The 16321-nt window shown below is 40.7% G+C and overlaps 1 protein-coding gene across 1 annotated transcript in view; it reads left to right on the forward strand.

Moving 5' to 3' along the window:
- The window catches only part of IQGAP2 (IQ motif containing GTPase activating protein 2), a 295627-nt gene that overhangs the window by 236994 nt on the left and 42312 nt on the right, over positions 1-16321 (forward strand). Inside the window, exons 18-21 of the mRNA XM_065940796.1 lie at positions 269-352; positions 2874-2945; positions 3588-3657; positions 7792-8000. Of these exons, the coding sequence (XP_065796868.1) occupies positions 269-352; positions 2874-2945; positions 3588-3657; positions 7792-8000 (435 nt within the window). The remainder of the gene's footprint in view (positions 1-268; positions 353-2873; positions 2946-3587; positions 3658-7791; positions 8001-16321) is intronic.

Genomic DNA, 16321 nt, shown 5'->3' on the forward strand with positions numbered 1-16321 from the left:
TCAAAGCAGAAACTGAGCTTCCACCTGGTGATTCCTTTCACCAGCCTGGGACCAGCCACAGCCGTGAGCAGGTGCACTCTGCCCAGTTCAGTGTCCACCCGGTGTCAGATGAGATGGTGTCCAGATGAGATGGTGTCCAGATGAGATCTGGAAGGGAGGATCCCTGACATTGTCCCAACTGAGTGTCTCTTGTGATGTCCTCTCTCCTTGCACTTTCTAAAATAAACTGTGACGTGTGAGTAATTCTGTAACTCCTTATTTTCTACAGGCTTTTTGGAAGGCATATAAGCAACGGGAAGCATATAAACGCAGGCGACAAATGTTCATTGATAATATTCATTTTATTGTGAAGGTAAACACTCTTTCCTACCCTAGCAAGCATGTAAACTTTTTCTTTCATTCTCCTTTTGCTTCTGGAAGACAGACTTTATATGAGATGACGTCAGAAGCAAGTCCTGGGTTTGAGTCCCGCCTCCCCCCTCACTTAGCTGATCATCCCCAAGAAGGTCCATGAAAACACTGTGTTGTCTCTCTCTAATGTTAGGCTGGTGCAGATGTAATTGTGGTTTCAGATTGTGAATTTTAAATCAATATAACTAGGCTCAAACACATCTTTACTAATCAAAATAGGAACCATTGCAATCAGCACATTTTTGCCAATGAGAAATAGGTTTGTTTATTTCTGTAGCATAAAAATCTGTGCTTCAGGATTCAACAAACTCTTGGAAAGCATTTTCTGCCTCCTGCTGGTTGTGGAAGCATTTTCTCTCCATAAAAGTTGTTTAGATGCTTGAAGAAGTGGTAGTCTGTTGGCAAGAGGTCAGGTGAATATGGCAGATGAGGCAAAACTTTGTATCCCAGTTCATTCAACTTTTGAAGCATTGGTTGTATGACGTGCAGTCGGGCATTGTCATGGAGAAGAATTGAGCCCTTTTTGTTGACTGATGCCAGCTGCAGGCATTTCAGTTTTCAGTGCATCTCATCAGTTTGCTGAGCATACTTCTCAGATATAATGGTTTCACTGGGATTCAGAAAGTTGGAGTGGATCAGACCAGCAGCAGACCATCAAACAGTGACCAGGACCTTTTCTTGGTGCAAGTTTGGCTTCAGAAAGTGCTTTGGAGCTTCTTCTGGGTCCAGCACTGAGCTGGTCATTGCCAGTTATATAAAATCCAGTTTTCGTCACATGTACGTCACAGTCCAATTGAGAAAAGGTTCATTGTTGTGTGTAGAATAAGAGAAGACTACACTTCAAAATGACAATTTTGTTTTATTTTCAGTCAGATCATGAGGCACCGATATATCGAGCTTTGTGACCTTTCCAATTTGCTTCAAATGCCGAACAACCATAGGAAGGTCAACATTGAGCTCTTTGTCAGCTTCTTGTATCGTTGTAAGAGGACAGCTTCAGTGATTCCTCTCAATTGGTCATTGTCAACTTCCGATGGCCAGCCACTGTGCTTCTCATCCTCAAGGCTCTTGTCCCCTTTGCAAAACTTCTTGAACCACCACTGCACTGTACATTCATTAGCAGTTCCTGGGCCAAGTGCATTGTTGATGTTGCAAGTTGTCTCCTCTGCTTTGCAATCCATCTTGAAATCAGATAAGAAAATCACTCAAATTTGCTTTTGTCTAACATCATCTCCATAGTCTTAAATAAACATAAAATACACAGCAAGTATTAAGTCATCAGCAGAAAAAAAAAAATGAATATGTATACCTATGGCTGATTCATGTTAATGTTTGGCAGAAACCAACACAATACTGTAAAGCAATTATCCTTCAATTAAAAATAAATGAATTTTAAAAAATAAAGTAAGAAGTGTCCATGAAAATGATGTATAACGTAGCCACATTTATTTAAGAACATATTCCAGTATCAAATGGCAAAGTTCAACAATGCAAAACCACAGTTACTTTTGCACCAACCTAATAAAAGCTTCTTCTCTAAATAGTCCAAATTGATTTGGAGGAACTCCAGCTTTATTTCATGTTCTTTGTGTGATCTTCTCTAATAATAATTAGGATGCTCAGGTTTAACAGTACAAACCTTAGTTGTAAGACAAATGCAAAACCAATGAGAAGAAGGAAGTACATCTAAGTTAGGGCCTGTATTTAGTAGATAAGCTCTTCTAACCCAGCTTCCAATCCAGGCTGGTTGCTCCAAGCTTAGAGAAAGAGCAGCCATGGGGGTGCCCACTCTCAGAGCTGAAAACTAAAGGACTATCTGGCAATGAGCTTGTAGAAACTTGGAAATCCAGATAAGAGCCAGAAGAGTAGAGCTGGAGAGAGACAAATTCAGATGAGATTTGTTAAGACTTCTTAAACTGTGAGGACAGAGAATGACATGGTCTAGACCTTTTGCATTATTAGTTCCTGAACATGTTACACTTGGAAATATCCTGTGCTCACCATGGAACACATGCTTATTCACCCAGAAAACCATGGGTCACCGTGGGTCCCTCATGAGAGCTTTTGAAATGTTTTCCTGTAAAGACCTAAAAAGTATTGGCTGCATTTAAGAGATGTTGGAAGCAACCCTGAACTTAGTTTTATTTGATCCCCTGACCCATTGCAACTCTCAGCAAAATGCCTTGCTCGCTTGGCTTTTATTTACTGAGATTAAAGCAAAATAGTACAAAGAAATGCATTACCTTCTCCACCATAATGTGTAACATGTTCTGAACCCCTCTGAGGAAAAGCAACAAAAGAAGTAGGAGATGAAGATGAGGCTGTAGATGTTTATTAGTTGGTGGGTGGCTCATTTTTACTTTTTTATCAAATTATCAATATTATCTTTAAAAGAGTGCATAGAGGGATATGAAAGGTGGTTTGGTAATTGCCTGGATTTCTCTTTTTCACTTATTTTTTAGATTCAGTCCTGGTACCGGATGGTAACAGCACGAAAGAATTACCTCTCACGATTGCAGTTTTTCAGAGATCATGTAAGAGACACACGTGAATTTTTGTCCTCCCTGAGAATGAACTTAAATGAATAGTTTGTGAATGTTAGCATTGAGTGATTCTTATTAAATGGTAGAAATAAATGCTTGGAGGAAAAAAATGAATTTTAGAACTCAATGTGGTGCTATTTAGAGGCTTCTTACATTTTTTTGTTCAGAGTAAGACTTCATCATTCAGAACTGGAAAGGAAATGGGTGAGGAAAAATTTATGTGGGCTAGTTATGCCAGAGAGTAAAGACACTAATGAAGGACTTTTCAACATTGCTTGCAAAGTTTTAATTTAAATAGAAGCCCACAGGAGGAATTTTTTCAGGTTTTTTGAAGAATAGATATGTGAACATAGATTGGACCATCTAAGTTTGGTGGTAGAATTCTTTTCCCTTTTTAGATATCTTTATTTAGACATTCCCTTTACAATCTTGTTTATATACTGTTAGCTAACTTATCTGACCCTTTCTTCAAAGAGAATGCAAAAATAAACGTTGACTACGCCACATCTAAATACTGTCAGTTCTAAATAGTGTCCATTCTTCAAATGCTGTCAGTTTTAAAGAGTTCTTAATTCTAAAATAGTGGAGTCGATGGAACTCTGGGAGGTTGTGACTGGTCATCTTCTTTTGCAGAACAATGAAATTGTGAAAATCCAGTCTCTATTGAGAGCAAGCAAAGCTAGAGATGACTACAAAACACTGGGTAAGTGGGGCATTCTGAAACAAAGGATTCCTTATAAACCAAGCAAGCACAAGTTATTTCCATCTGATCACGTCCGTGGATGCACATTACTGCCAGTAGATTTTGACCATCTCAGACCCAAGCATGTCATGACAGGAAACAGGCCTTTCTATCAAAGTGGAACGGTTAAGGGCAGTAGATGGAATTTCTTCTTCAAAAAGAATGGACAGTGTTGAGGGGAGGGGATAAATTAGGAGTTTGGGATCAATAGATACACACTACTATATATAAAATTGATAATCAATAGGACCTACTGTATAGCCCAGGGACCTCTATTCAATATCTTATAATAACCTATAATAGAAAAGAATCTGAAAATTTATATATATATATATATGTTTTTCTGCAACAGCTTATGGAAAAACCCAATTTTGGCCAACCCTATATATGTATATATTTATACTGTTGTGTTAGTTTCAAGTGTTTTGTGAAGTGATATAAAGTGATATGTATATATATTAATGATATGCTTCAATTATGCTTCAATTTTTTAAAAATGGAGTTGGCATTAATGCTGATATTTTTATAATAAATTTGAGCTAGCTATGGGCTCTATGGTAGGGTTAATGGCAACCTCAAGAGGGCTCACACCACGGGGCACCTTCCAAGACTGCCGCTGCCAGCGCCCCGTCCCTGTGACAAGCCAATGACGACCCCCCCGCCTCCACAAGAGGCCCTCCAGCACTGGCAGGCTCATACCCACAGCACCAGCCTTGGGACGAGGTCCCCATGGCCATTTCCTCAAGTGATGTGGGAAGGACCTCGCAGGAGTGGACTCGGTGGTGGCTTCTTGGCAGAGCTGTTTTGGTATTTCCTGCAGCCTGTCAGTCATGGGGTCATTGGCAGGAGGTCAAGATAAAAACTGCATGCCTGTCTCACTATGTATTTCAAAAGAAAATCGTGAGAAACAATCATGAAAGGACCTCTTACAGATATTCAAATAATAATAATAATAAGTAGAGGCAGAAATTTAATGCAAAGAGTTAGCCAGAAGATAAACTTAATCTGAATACTGTTTAATATTACCTGGCCTGTGATTTTTTTCTTCTCATTTTAAGAAATATCAATTATTTCTTATGAAATAATATGAAATAAGAAGTATGAATATGAAGGGAAGTATGAATATGACTAAGAAGGGGAAAAGCACATAGTTTCACCTCCCAAAGAAAACTACAAGCATCTTCATGTAATTTCATTCTAGACTTTTCACAGTCCCTGTGGTTTTTAAATTGTCTTCCTTATAATACTAGTATGTCATTTCCAGAAAGTTGGAAAACAGGAAAATAAAATAAAAATCACCCAGAAATAGCATTCACATTTTGTGCCATCTTTTGCAGTTTCAGCTCTGCTCATGTTTGTTATTCTATTGTTCATTTGTTTTACATAGTGAAGCTTTCTTTATATGCTGAATTTTTAACATTCTAATTTTCATTAGAACATGTGATAAATAGCATGTCCTAGATTAAGTCTAGAAGAGCTTGCTGATAAGTTTATTAGCACTGCCCAAATTCTTCAAATATTTAGGTCATTCAGGATTAGTTTTGAGAGGACAAAACACATCATTTTGTATTTTAGTAGTGAAAATGGCCATTATGTTCTCTGTAACTATCTTGTTTCTTATTATTTTTTTTTTGAAAGAAATAAAAATACTGCTCAGTAATGTTCCTAGCACAGTAGTACTAAGTAGTTTCGCCAACACCTTTTATTGTCAAAAGTCTGTCTGAATTATGGAGCAAAGTGTATGACCCAAGAAAGATCCTCCCTGGTACTTATTAAGGGAAAAGTCTCTGGCAGCCTCAAAGGCCAGGTTCTGCCTCGAACTGTGGAATCTTCCGGATTCTACCTTGTTTCTAGGTCCCAGAATCCAGCATGCAGACTGAGGGAAGAAAGTGTCTCTAATGCCACACTACTCCACTTTGCAATTGGTGAGATTCATGTCTCCGTTGGTAGATATCTTTCTTTTATTTTTTACAAGAAAGCTGAAGAGGGGGTTTGTTTTCTGAGTCCTGACGCACTAAGATAGGTAAATTAAGGATAAATTTTCCAAACACACACGAGCTGCTTCTCCTCTTCTTCTAGGGAACATGTTTTCTTGGGTAGTTTTTTGAGTTTTGTTTAATGTAAATTATGCTAGCATTTAGAATACTTTATTGACAAAAATCCATCCCTAAATTGTATATTCAGTAGACAATTGTAGAAACGAAACGGTGCTCAATCTGGAAAGGAAAACTCAGCTGTGAGATTACAAACCAATTTCACATAATTTAGCATTTGTCCACTTCCCTCAAGACCACCCCCCACCAATACCTTGTAAATAAATAGAACATATATAACTTTGTGAGTAGTTTTTGTCACTTGCTTACTTTTTTTTTTTAAGTTACAAAGATAGAAGGAATTCCAGCTAAAAAAATCTAGGTGATTCTTTATTAAAGTATAGAAGACAGAAACTATGTTAGTGAATAAATTAGATAAAAGCTGCTTTGGCAAATAAGGTAACTTTGTGGTAACTGAACTGTAAATTTTCATTTCTTTCTCAATTCAGCACCTTCATAAAACAAAGGCATTTTCTTAAGCTGAAAAATATCAGTTTTATTAGTTTGTCATGATTCATTTTCACCCATTTCCTCCAGAAAGGCACTGAATGCATTCAGGTTTGGAACTTGCTAGAACTTTAACTGGCCACTTGTAAGTGCTGACTGTGTTGGCACACACATTGATACACAGTTCTCTGGAGCAGGCGGAGAGAACTTTAGACACACATGAGATGGCTTACGTTCTCTCAGCTATATAACTGAGCTCTGGTGTGTGGTTCAGGCTGTTCCTGAAATGGTCGTGTCACCAACAGCATCTTTGGTAAAATAGCAGGAAAATCGATTCACATATGCTTTGGTGATCAGGAAGTCAAGGGTCCATGATCCACGGTAACTTGCAATCTAGTGGAATATGAGGTATTATCGTCCAGTAGATTCTGAGCCTGGAGGCAGATGTGGACCTCTGATGCTTTTCCTTGATAGATATCAATAAATACATCGGAAGAGGCACAATAGTAATACAGATGACTCTAGAAATGGCTGTTTGTGCTGGGTTCATGCTGCTAATTGTTTGCATTGTTGATTGAACTCTATTTCTTAAGTGATGAAACACCACACAGCCAAACAGCAGTGTTAATATAAGGAAGCTTGAATAGAGCCCTGATGTAAAGGAGAGGGTGTTGACTGAGGCTGCCAAAACTGGACTGGGCTCTCTCAAGTCCTCTTGGTACTGTTGTGTCCTGTCCTCAGCCTTGAAGGTCCAGTTGTTTACTCTTATAATTTACCCAGAGTCACTCTCACTCAACACCTTTAAAAAGTTGTTTTTTTGCAAAGTCACAGTGCCAAGGAATCAAAGTGTAAGTAACATTCAAGGCACTAAGGGAATGCCCTTGGAAGAATTTATATAAATACATTCACCATGACTAAGCCTGGTCTCCTAGGTCTCCCTGGTTCATGCTGAAATGATAGGGACCCAACTTCAATTTCTAAAATTATTTTGTTTCTGCCTGGCAGAACATGTGTTCCCATTGTGGTCCTCTTGGCTTCTGTTGAACTTTACAGTTCTCCTTTGACGGACCTTTTCTAATTCCCCTTTCACCTAATTCCTGCTCCTTCCCCCAAAGTCTTTTGGGCTAAAAAAACAAACACTTTCTGCTTCCTACAGCAGGAACAGAAATCTCTTATCTGACTCAGCCACAAGCTCTCAGAGCCGGGACAGCTCAGTGTTAGCATTCTTTCCCAGATTCCTCATCAATAAGACACCAATAGATAGAACTATCTCCTCAGCATGGGAATCCTGGAAACGGTGTGAGAGACTGCTGATAAACAAATGCTGGATAACAAGGAAATTGTGAGGCAGACCTTCTCAGTGACCTGCATTTATTTATATGATCAGTTTCCTTTGACACGTCATATTTGACGTGAGGCGGGATGATTCACTGTGGGGCCCAGCACCACCGTTGCTCTATTTTCTGATAATGCTTTCTTTAAAGACCTAGTTTCTTTCCTACTGATGATCATTTCAAGCATGCCCAGTTGAAACACTCCTTTCCTTTCCTTGCAGTTGGCTCCGAAAACCCCCCGTTAAGGGTAATCCGCAAATTTGTATACCTGTTGGACCAAAGCGACTTGGATTTCCAGGAAGAGCTGGAGGTCGCCCGGTTGAGGGAGGAAGTAGTGACGAAGATCAGGGGCAATCAGCAGCTGGAGAAAGACCTGAACCTGATGGACATTAAGATCGGGCTCCTGGTGAAGAACAGGATCACGCTGGAGGTCAGTGGGGTCTCTGGGACTCTTGGCTCTCAGGAGACAGAAGATGCTCGTATTTGTGCCCACATCACTCTTGGTCCAGCTAAGCTCCTTTGGAGTCCAGAACGGGTGACCCAAAGTTTATCTTCCATTTTTATTACCACTTAATATTGCTCAGACAGACCTGACCTGGAAAATTCTTTGCCTTCCCCTCTTTGATAACATTTGATAAGGCTTCTGTATCATTCTCAAAGGAAGTTTATACAAAATAAAACCTACTTACATATGTCCCTTCATAGCAAGACTAAGGCCTTTCTATAAATAGAAGTTAAAATATATCAATTTATAGTTCAGTTCGGTCACTCAGTCGTTTCTGACTCTTTGGGACCCCATGGACTGCAGCACGTCAGGCTTCCCTGTCCATTGCCAACTCCCAGAGCTTGCTCAAACTTATGTCCATCGAGTAGGTGATGCCATCCAACCATCTTATCCTCTGTCATCCCCTTCCCTTCCTGCCTTCCATCTTTCCCAACATCAAGGTCTTTTCCAATGAATATTCAGGACTGATTTCCTTTAGGGTGAACTGGTTGGATCTCCTTGCAGTCCAAGGGACTCTCAAGAGTCTTCTCCAAAAGTTAAAAAGCATCAATCCTTTGGTGCTCAGCTTTCTTTACAGTCCAACTCCCATATCCATACATGACTACTGGAAAAACTTTAGCTTTGACTAGATGGACCTTTGTTGGCAAAGTAACGTCTCTGCGTTTTAATATGCTGTCTAGGTTGGTTATAGCTTTTCTTGCAAGGGGCAAACATCTTTTAATTTCATGGCTCCAGCCACCACCTACAGTGATTTTGGAGCCCAAGAAAATCAAGTCTGTCACAATTTATAATTAAAAACAAATATTTCAATATGAAAAAGCATGGGCCTGATGCCATTAGATGTGATAAAATTACCAGACTTGGCCCCCTTCACAGAATAGCCACAGACTGAGAGGGCTACAGATAAGACTGGTCAGGAGAGTGGCGGAACTGTCCATGAATTTATTTTCCAAAATGGAGAACAGGGTAATAACTCCTTGAATGAGCAAAGTGTGGTCTTCCCTCCACCCCGACCACTCGACATGGAATTGCCGTCCTAGAAAACTGCTGCTGCTGCTGCTGCTAAGTCATGTCAGTCGTGTCCGACTCTCTGCGACCCCATAGACGGCAGCCCACCAGGCTCCCTCCTCTCTGGGATTCTCCAGGCAAGAACACCGGAGTGCGTTGCCATTTCCTTCTCCAATGCATGAAAGTGAAAAGTGAAACTAGAAAACTAAGTTTATATTAAAATTCTGAAGGATCTATGTTGTACTTATATGTAAAATGATTAGATTTTAGGCTCAAGCAGCTATACACTGAATTTTGACCTACATGAATGACCAGCAGGACTTTAAAAAATCCAACCATGGACACAGGCCCAGCCTACCAGCAGCTGGGCCGAGGAGCATCTGTCCTCCCAGCGCCCGGGCGCTGGAAGCCAGCAGTGTCCTCCAGCCCATCAGACGTGGGCTGGAGGCCATTCCCAGATGGCCCCCTGCAGAGTGGCCCTGGCCTGACGTGCCTGGCTCTGTGCTCAGTAGCTCCCTAACCATGGCCTTTAAGATAGTAAGACTGTTGCTTTGCATCTGTGAGAAACCTGCTGGTGTCAGAGCTCCAGAAACCGAGAAAGTGTTTTCATCCAAAGGAAGGACACCAGCAGGACAAGACCTCTCTCCGCGTCCCTGCTCCCCTGCCATGTCGGTTTTCAGAAGGCCTGTAAGGCAGGCAGGGAAGCTGACCTCCTGGATGCCCTGAGAAGGCTGCAGAGGCCCGAGGTGGAGAGCCGGCTTCCCGTGCGACTCTGGGAAACTGGGAGATGAGTGGTCACAGGAGGCTGCCAGCTCCGTGGTCGCGGGACTGCCTCGCTCCTGTCTACTCACCTCACAGTGATGCCAGCGAAACACCGCAGAGAAACTGAGGAGACTAGAACAATTCATAAGAGAAGAAATGACCATCTTTCCTAAATATTAAGGAATAAAACTACACATTTAAATTTTCTGCGTTTAACTCTTTATTTTCACTATTTTATCCAGAAAAACAATAGTACTTTGGTCTTTAAAAACAGTATATGTTTGTATTGTTTGACACATATGAAAACTTTTAAGTATAATATGTTCCAGAAGGTCCCTCAGAATGCCTTTTATAGCCTTAAACTGCTGTTTTATCCTATTCCCATAAAGTTGTAAACAGGAAATGTCTTCCTTTTTAAAATAAAGGCTCAGTTGCAAAAGAGTAAATAGTTGAAATATGTAGCTTGTGGAAATTCAAACATGGCAGATCTTCAGATCTTTATGAGTGTTTAAGATGTTTATACAGCATTACTAACTTTTTTTCCTTAGAAGTCAAGATTTTTATTTGCAAATAAAAAAACTGACCATGATTAGCTTAGAGAGGAAAAGAATTTACAAATACCAGAAGCGATAAAGCATTACTAATTGATAGCATTGTGAAACAAAGTTAGTTCTTCAACTTCTATTATATTCTTCAACACCAAATATTTATCAAGCACTGATTAAACTGGTGATAAGTACATACTCTTTCATCTTATCATTGATAGTAGGATTTTTCATGTGATGATAAGAACAGTACAGTTGAACCTTTATTTGCAGTGGTAAAATAGTGGGCAACAACCCAAACCCCGAAACAGCAAGTCATAGAATCAGTCCAACAGGTATATTACAGAGCGACTGGGGAAAAAAGTCACATCTGAAGAATATTTCAGGGCAGATAGAAAGGGTTGGAATATAATGGAGAAGAAAATAAAACAGTGAAATTTCATTTATTGTAAAATATATATATATACAATTAAGCTAAAAGTGAAGAGGAACTAAAGAACCTCTTGATGAAAGTGAAAGAGAAGAGTGACAAAGCTGGCTTAAAACTCAACATTCAGAAAACTAAGATCTTGGGATCTGGTCCCATCACATCATGGTAAATAGCTGGGAAAACAATGGAAACAGTGACAGACTTTATTTTCTTGGGCTCCAAAATCACTTCTGATGGTGACTGTAGCCATGAAATTAAAAGATGCTTGCTCCTTGGAAGAAAAGATATGACAAACCTAGACAGTGTTTTAAAAAGCAGAGACATCACCTTGCTGACAAAGGTCCATCTAGTCAATTCTATGGTTTTTCCAGTACATGTATGGATGTGAGAGTTGGACCATAAAGAACGATGAGCACCAAAGAATTGATCCTTTTGAACTGTGGTGTTGGAGAAGACTCTTGAGCGTGCCTTGGACTGCAAGGAGATCCAACCAGTCCATCCTAAAGGAAATCAGTCCTGAATATTCATTGGAAGGACTGATGCTGAAGCTGAAACTCCAATACTTTGGCCACCTGATGTGAAGAGCTGACTCACTGGAAAAGACCCTGATGCTGGGAAAGATTGAAGGATGGAGGAGAAGGGGACAACAGAGGGTGAGATGATTGGATGGCATCACCGACTCAGTGGACATGAGTTTGAGCAAACCTTATGTGAGAGTTGGACTGTGAAGAAAGCTGAGCACTGAAAGATTGATGTTTTTGAACTGTGGTGCTGGAGAAGACTCTTGAGAGTCCCTTGGACTGCAAGGAGATCCAACCAGTCCATCCTAAAGGAGATCAGTCCTGGGTGTTTATTGGAAGGACTGATGCTGAAGCTGAAACTCCAGTACTTTGGCCACCTGATGCAAAAACTGAGTCATTGGAAAAGACCCTGATGCTGGGAAAGATCAAAGGCAGGAGGAGAAGGGAACAACAGAGGATGAGATGGTTGGATGGTATCACAGATTCAATGGACATGAGTTTGAACAAGCTCCAGAAGTTGGTGATCGACTGGCAAGCCTGGCATGCTGCAGTCCATGGGGTCGCAAAGAGTTGGACACTGCTGAGCGACTGAACTGAACTGAAGCTAAAAGAAAAAAACAAAGCAATTTTTCTTTGCATGGTATAGAATTAACCATATTTTTTGTTTGTTTGTTTTAAACAACAAGCATGTGTTGAGTGAGAGAAAATATTTTAAAGGGAAATAACTTAATTCTTACAGAGCAACTCTAGCTCTCTGTAGTAACCCTGTGTCTTAATGATTCTTTTAAAATGGGCATTCCTGCTAGAAACCTCACAAAGTCAGTGGGCAAGTGAAATAGCTAATAGTGGTTATAAGCAAAAAGAAAAGTTAGGAAAAAGAAACATAACTGAAGTAGAGGTTCCTGGGAGATACAGGGAGGAAGAAATGTCTAGACTCTTAACTAGCTTGAAGGAAGACGGAAGTAGAAATAGAAGGGAACCTTGAATCACTGAACCTCCTTTTGGTGGCTATACTGTAAGTGTAGACTTGCAGGCCAGGGCTACCTGAGACCCAGGACTGAAATTTACTGCTTGATAAAGCTCCTTCATTGCTTATATGAACATGTTTCTTTAACCTCTCTAAGCCTTTTAAAACTTTACTGGAAAATGTGCTAAATGCCTTACATGGATTGTTTTTAACCTTCACATCAACTCGGTAAGATTGCTATTATTAAGCCCGTTTTATAGATTTAAAGCAACTGAGTCTTAGAGAGGTTAACCTGAGCAAGGTCACAAAGCTCCTTATGCTTTGTGGATACCCATACTTTTATGACTCCAAAGCCCAAGCCCTTTGTCCTAGTTCACACCTTCTACAAGAGTGTGTGTACACTATCATATTACCTGCATGCAAATAGTATGTTAACAGGGGGAAGGGAAAGACGGTGGCAGTTAGGGCAACATTGAGAAGTGGAAATATTAAGAACAAGTTGAGTGCCATTGCTTCTTCAAACCAGCACTCCCCGAGATGTACAATATTTATTGATAAGAATTGTTGTTCAGTCTCTCAGTCATGTCCAAGTCTTTTGCAACCCCATGAACTGCAGCACGCTAGGCTTACCTGTCCTTCACCATCTCCTGGAGCTTACTCAGACTCATGTCCATTGAGTCAGTGATGCCATCCAACCATCTCATCCTCTGTTGTCCCCTTCTCCTGCTGCCTTCAATCTTTCTCAGTATTAGGGTCTTTTCCAATGAGTCAGCTCTTTGCATCAGGTGGCCAAACTATTGGAGTTTCAGCTTCAACATCAGTCCTTCCAATGAACGAACATTCAGGACTCATTTCCTTTAGGATGGACTGGTTGGATCTCCTTGCAGTCCAAGGGACTCTCAAGAGTCTTCCTGTTCCTGTCTTGACCAAATCTATTGATATTAATAATACAGAGGAATTTAGTTCTTCCCTGGAGCTTGCCTACCACCCCCTGCTCTCTCTTCTTCTGTATATGTCCGAAAATATGACCCTTAAGATGAAGTCTGCAACAAAACAAAGGAAAAGTCCCCCGTTTCCAGCACTAACCCCATTGAAAGTAGTTGGGAGGCCATGGGCAGGGGGGACAGGTGATGGAGAGGTTGCAAGTACCAAGATTTTTTTTTCCTCTGTATATTTAAAATCAAGATAATCAATTATCCCATGTATTTGGGAGAACTGTGTGATCTACACATCACTGGTTATTTGAAGAGAAGCCTGAGTTAGATGAAACTGTAAGCCAGTTAGTCTAGTGTTGTCTTAGGATGTTTTGGGCTTCCCTGATAGCTCAGCTTGGTAAAGAATCTGCCTGCAATGCAGGAGACCCTGGTTCAGTTCCTAGGTCAGGAAGATCAGCTAGAGAAGGGATAGGCTACCCACTCCACTATTTTTTTGGCTTCCCTTGTGGCTCAGCTGGTAAGAATCCACCTGCAATGCAGGAGACCTGGGTTCGATCTCTGGGTTGGGAAGATCCCCCGGAGAAGGGAAAGGCTACACACTCCAGTATTCTGGCCTGGAGCATTCCATGGACTGTATATTGGGATCACAAAGAATCGGACTCAACTAAGGGACCTTCACTTTCACTGTCATACATAGATAAGGATATCAAGCCACTGGCTGCCTAGACTGTTCCTGAGCACCCGTCTGGAGATAATTATGCTTCCTTTCTGTAGCTTGAATGTATTTTTACATATTTGTGAAATAAGGGGGGAAATGTTGCCTTATAAAAATTTTTATAGAAATGCAATCCCCTCTCTCCCCATATAAACCATTAGAAGAATATAAGTAAAGGATTAAGTCAAGGTGGCCCCCACCTCCCGCCAAGCTGGGAATGAGAAAGAATAAAAACATAGACCTAGAAGGCAGTGAATGTAACTACATAGAACTATCTAATCTCAAAGCTCCAAGGGTTTTTCTCCCTACCTATGAACTGACTCCAGCTGTGGGAGAAGTTATTGTCTTTCAGTCACTCAGTCGTGTCTGACTCTTTGCGACCCCATGGACTGCAACACGCCAGGATTCCCTGTCCTTCACCATCTCCCGGAGGGGTTGCTGCAAAGAGTCCTTTGGGGCTAAGAGCTCAAGGAAGCAGAAAGACAAAGTTTTGGGAAGAACAACTTTCTCACCACCTGCTCTCTGGGACAGTGACCCTCTGTTGAGTGGTAGAGGAGGCGTCCTAGAGCTGTGACTTTCATGTAAGACACGTGCCGTCAGCAGGTCATGAAATCAATTTCAGCAGTCTCTGAAAATGAAATAGAATAAAAGCAAATTGAAGTATCAGAGTGTGTCCCAATAGTAAGAATGAGTGTCAGTTTGTGTAGTATCTGGGGGTGTGTTTACCAATAAAAGATGTAAAATATATTTCTTACTGTGGCTCTCCATTTGGTGGATCCTTATCTAAAGGATCTACCCTGGTTCATGACCCTTTAAGGTAGCCTGAGGTGACCACTTGACAGTGTTTTCAGCCACACACTTTCCAGCCATCCATGTAAATAGTTAAAAGAGCCTGACTGAGGATCTGAGAACCTTAATTTTGTTAAATACTTAGAGGCTTCCTTTCCCTTCCATCTCTAATTTCTACATTGCATATTTCTGCAAGAGTTGTTATAGATAGAAATGATAGAATTCATTCTTTGAAAGGTTACAGTTTAGTAGTGTTTAGTATAGCCCCAAAATTGTGCAACCTTTACTTCTGTTTGATTCTAGAACATTTCATTACCCCGAAAAGAAGCCCCCCCACCCAAATGTTCTGGAATTAAAAATTGTGGTGATGGTTGCACAACCTTGTGTCTTTATGGAACACCACTGAATTAAACTCTTTAAGAGGACAAATTTCATAATATGGGAATAATATTTCAATTTTTTTTAAAAAAGGAAAAACAGCCATATTCATTAACATCATTACCTATCACTCCAACCCCTAGCCATGGCAACCTTTAGTCTGCTTTCTGTCGTGATAGATTTGCCTGTTCTGGATCATCACACAGTATATGGTCTGTTGTGATCAGCTTCTTTCACTTAGCATAGTGTTTATGTTGTAGCATGAATCAGTACTCATTCCTCTTTGTTGAAAATAACGTTCCATTGTGTAGATATGCCACATTTTTTTGCCCATTAATCAATTGATGGACACCTGAAATGTTTCTTCTTTACAGCTGTTATGAGCATTCATGTACACATTTTTCTGTGGACATAAGTTTTCAGTTCCCTTTGATGTATATCTCACGGTGAAATTGCTGCGTCATACAGTAACTTGTGGGGGCTTCCCAGGTGGCGTAGTGGTGAAGAATCTGCCTGCCAGTGCAGGAGATACAACAGACACAGATTCAATCCCTGGGTCAGGAATGCTGGGGTCCAGCCTCAGCAGGATCCAGGGGTACCCTCAGGATGAACGGCATCGGTGAGAAAAAGAGAGAGAGAGAGAGTGACCAGACGGGGGTGCAGCAGAGTCTGGCAAATCTTTATTTTTTACCGTAGCTTTTATAGTCTAAGTTAGTACATTTTTAAGGGGAAGATAGTTTAATATTACATCAGCTTGTCCTTCACGAAACCAGGGTGTTTCCTGTAACTTCTTTGTGAGAGTCTTGTACATTATCTTCTGGCCTCGGGGCCTGTTGACATTTTATGACCTAGGTGAATGCAAAGCTGTTTTCCTATAATCTATTCTTTCATGAACACAAAGGTCAGTCCTTTTGCAGAAGTTATTAGTTAAATTTATCTAAAAGGTTTACAACACAAAGACTCTGCAGCTCTGGTGAGGCAGCCCCTGTTTAGCATTCCTGGTTAAAATGAACAATTCTAACCACTTTTAAAATAATATTTTTGTGTTCCCTAATAGGGCTTCCTCACCCCCTGAAGGGCTCTGTGCCTATTAGGGCCTTTAGTGAGATCAGGTTCTTTATGCTGTTCATGATTAAGGTGTTGTGGGCAGTCGCGTACATTAGTACGCATTTGCCAAGCAGGCTAGAATGCCAGCA

This window comes from Muntiacus reevesi, chromosome 7, assembly GCF_963930625.1.
Source record: "Muntiacus reevesi chromosome 7, mMunRee1.1, whole genome shotgun sequence".
NCBI classification, from domain to species: domain Eukaryota; kingdom Metazoa; phylum Chordata; class Mammalia; order Artiodactyla; family Cervidae; genus Muntiacus; species Muntiacus reevesi.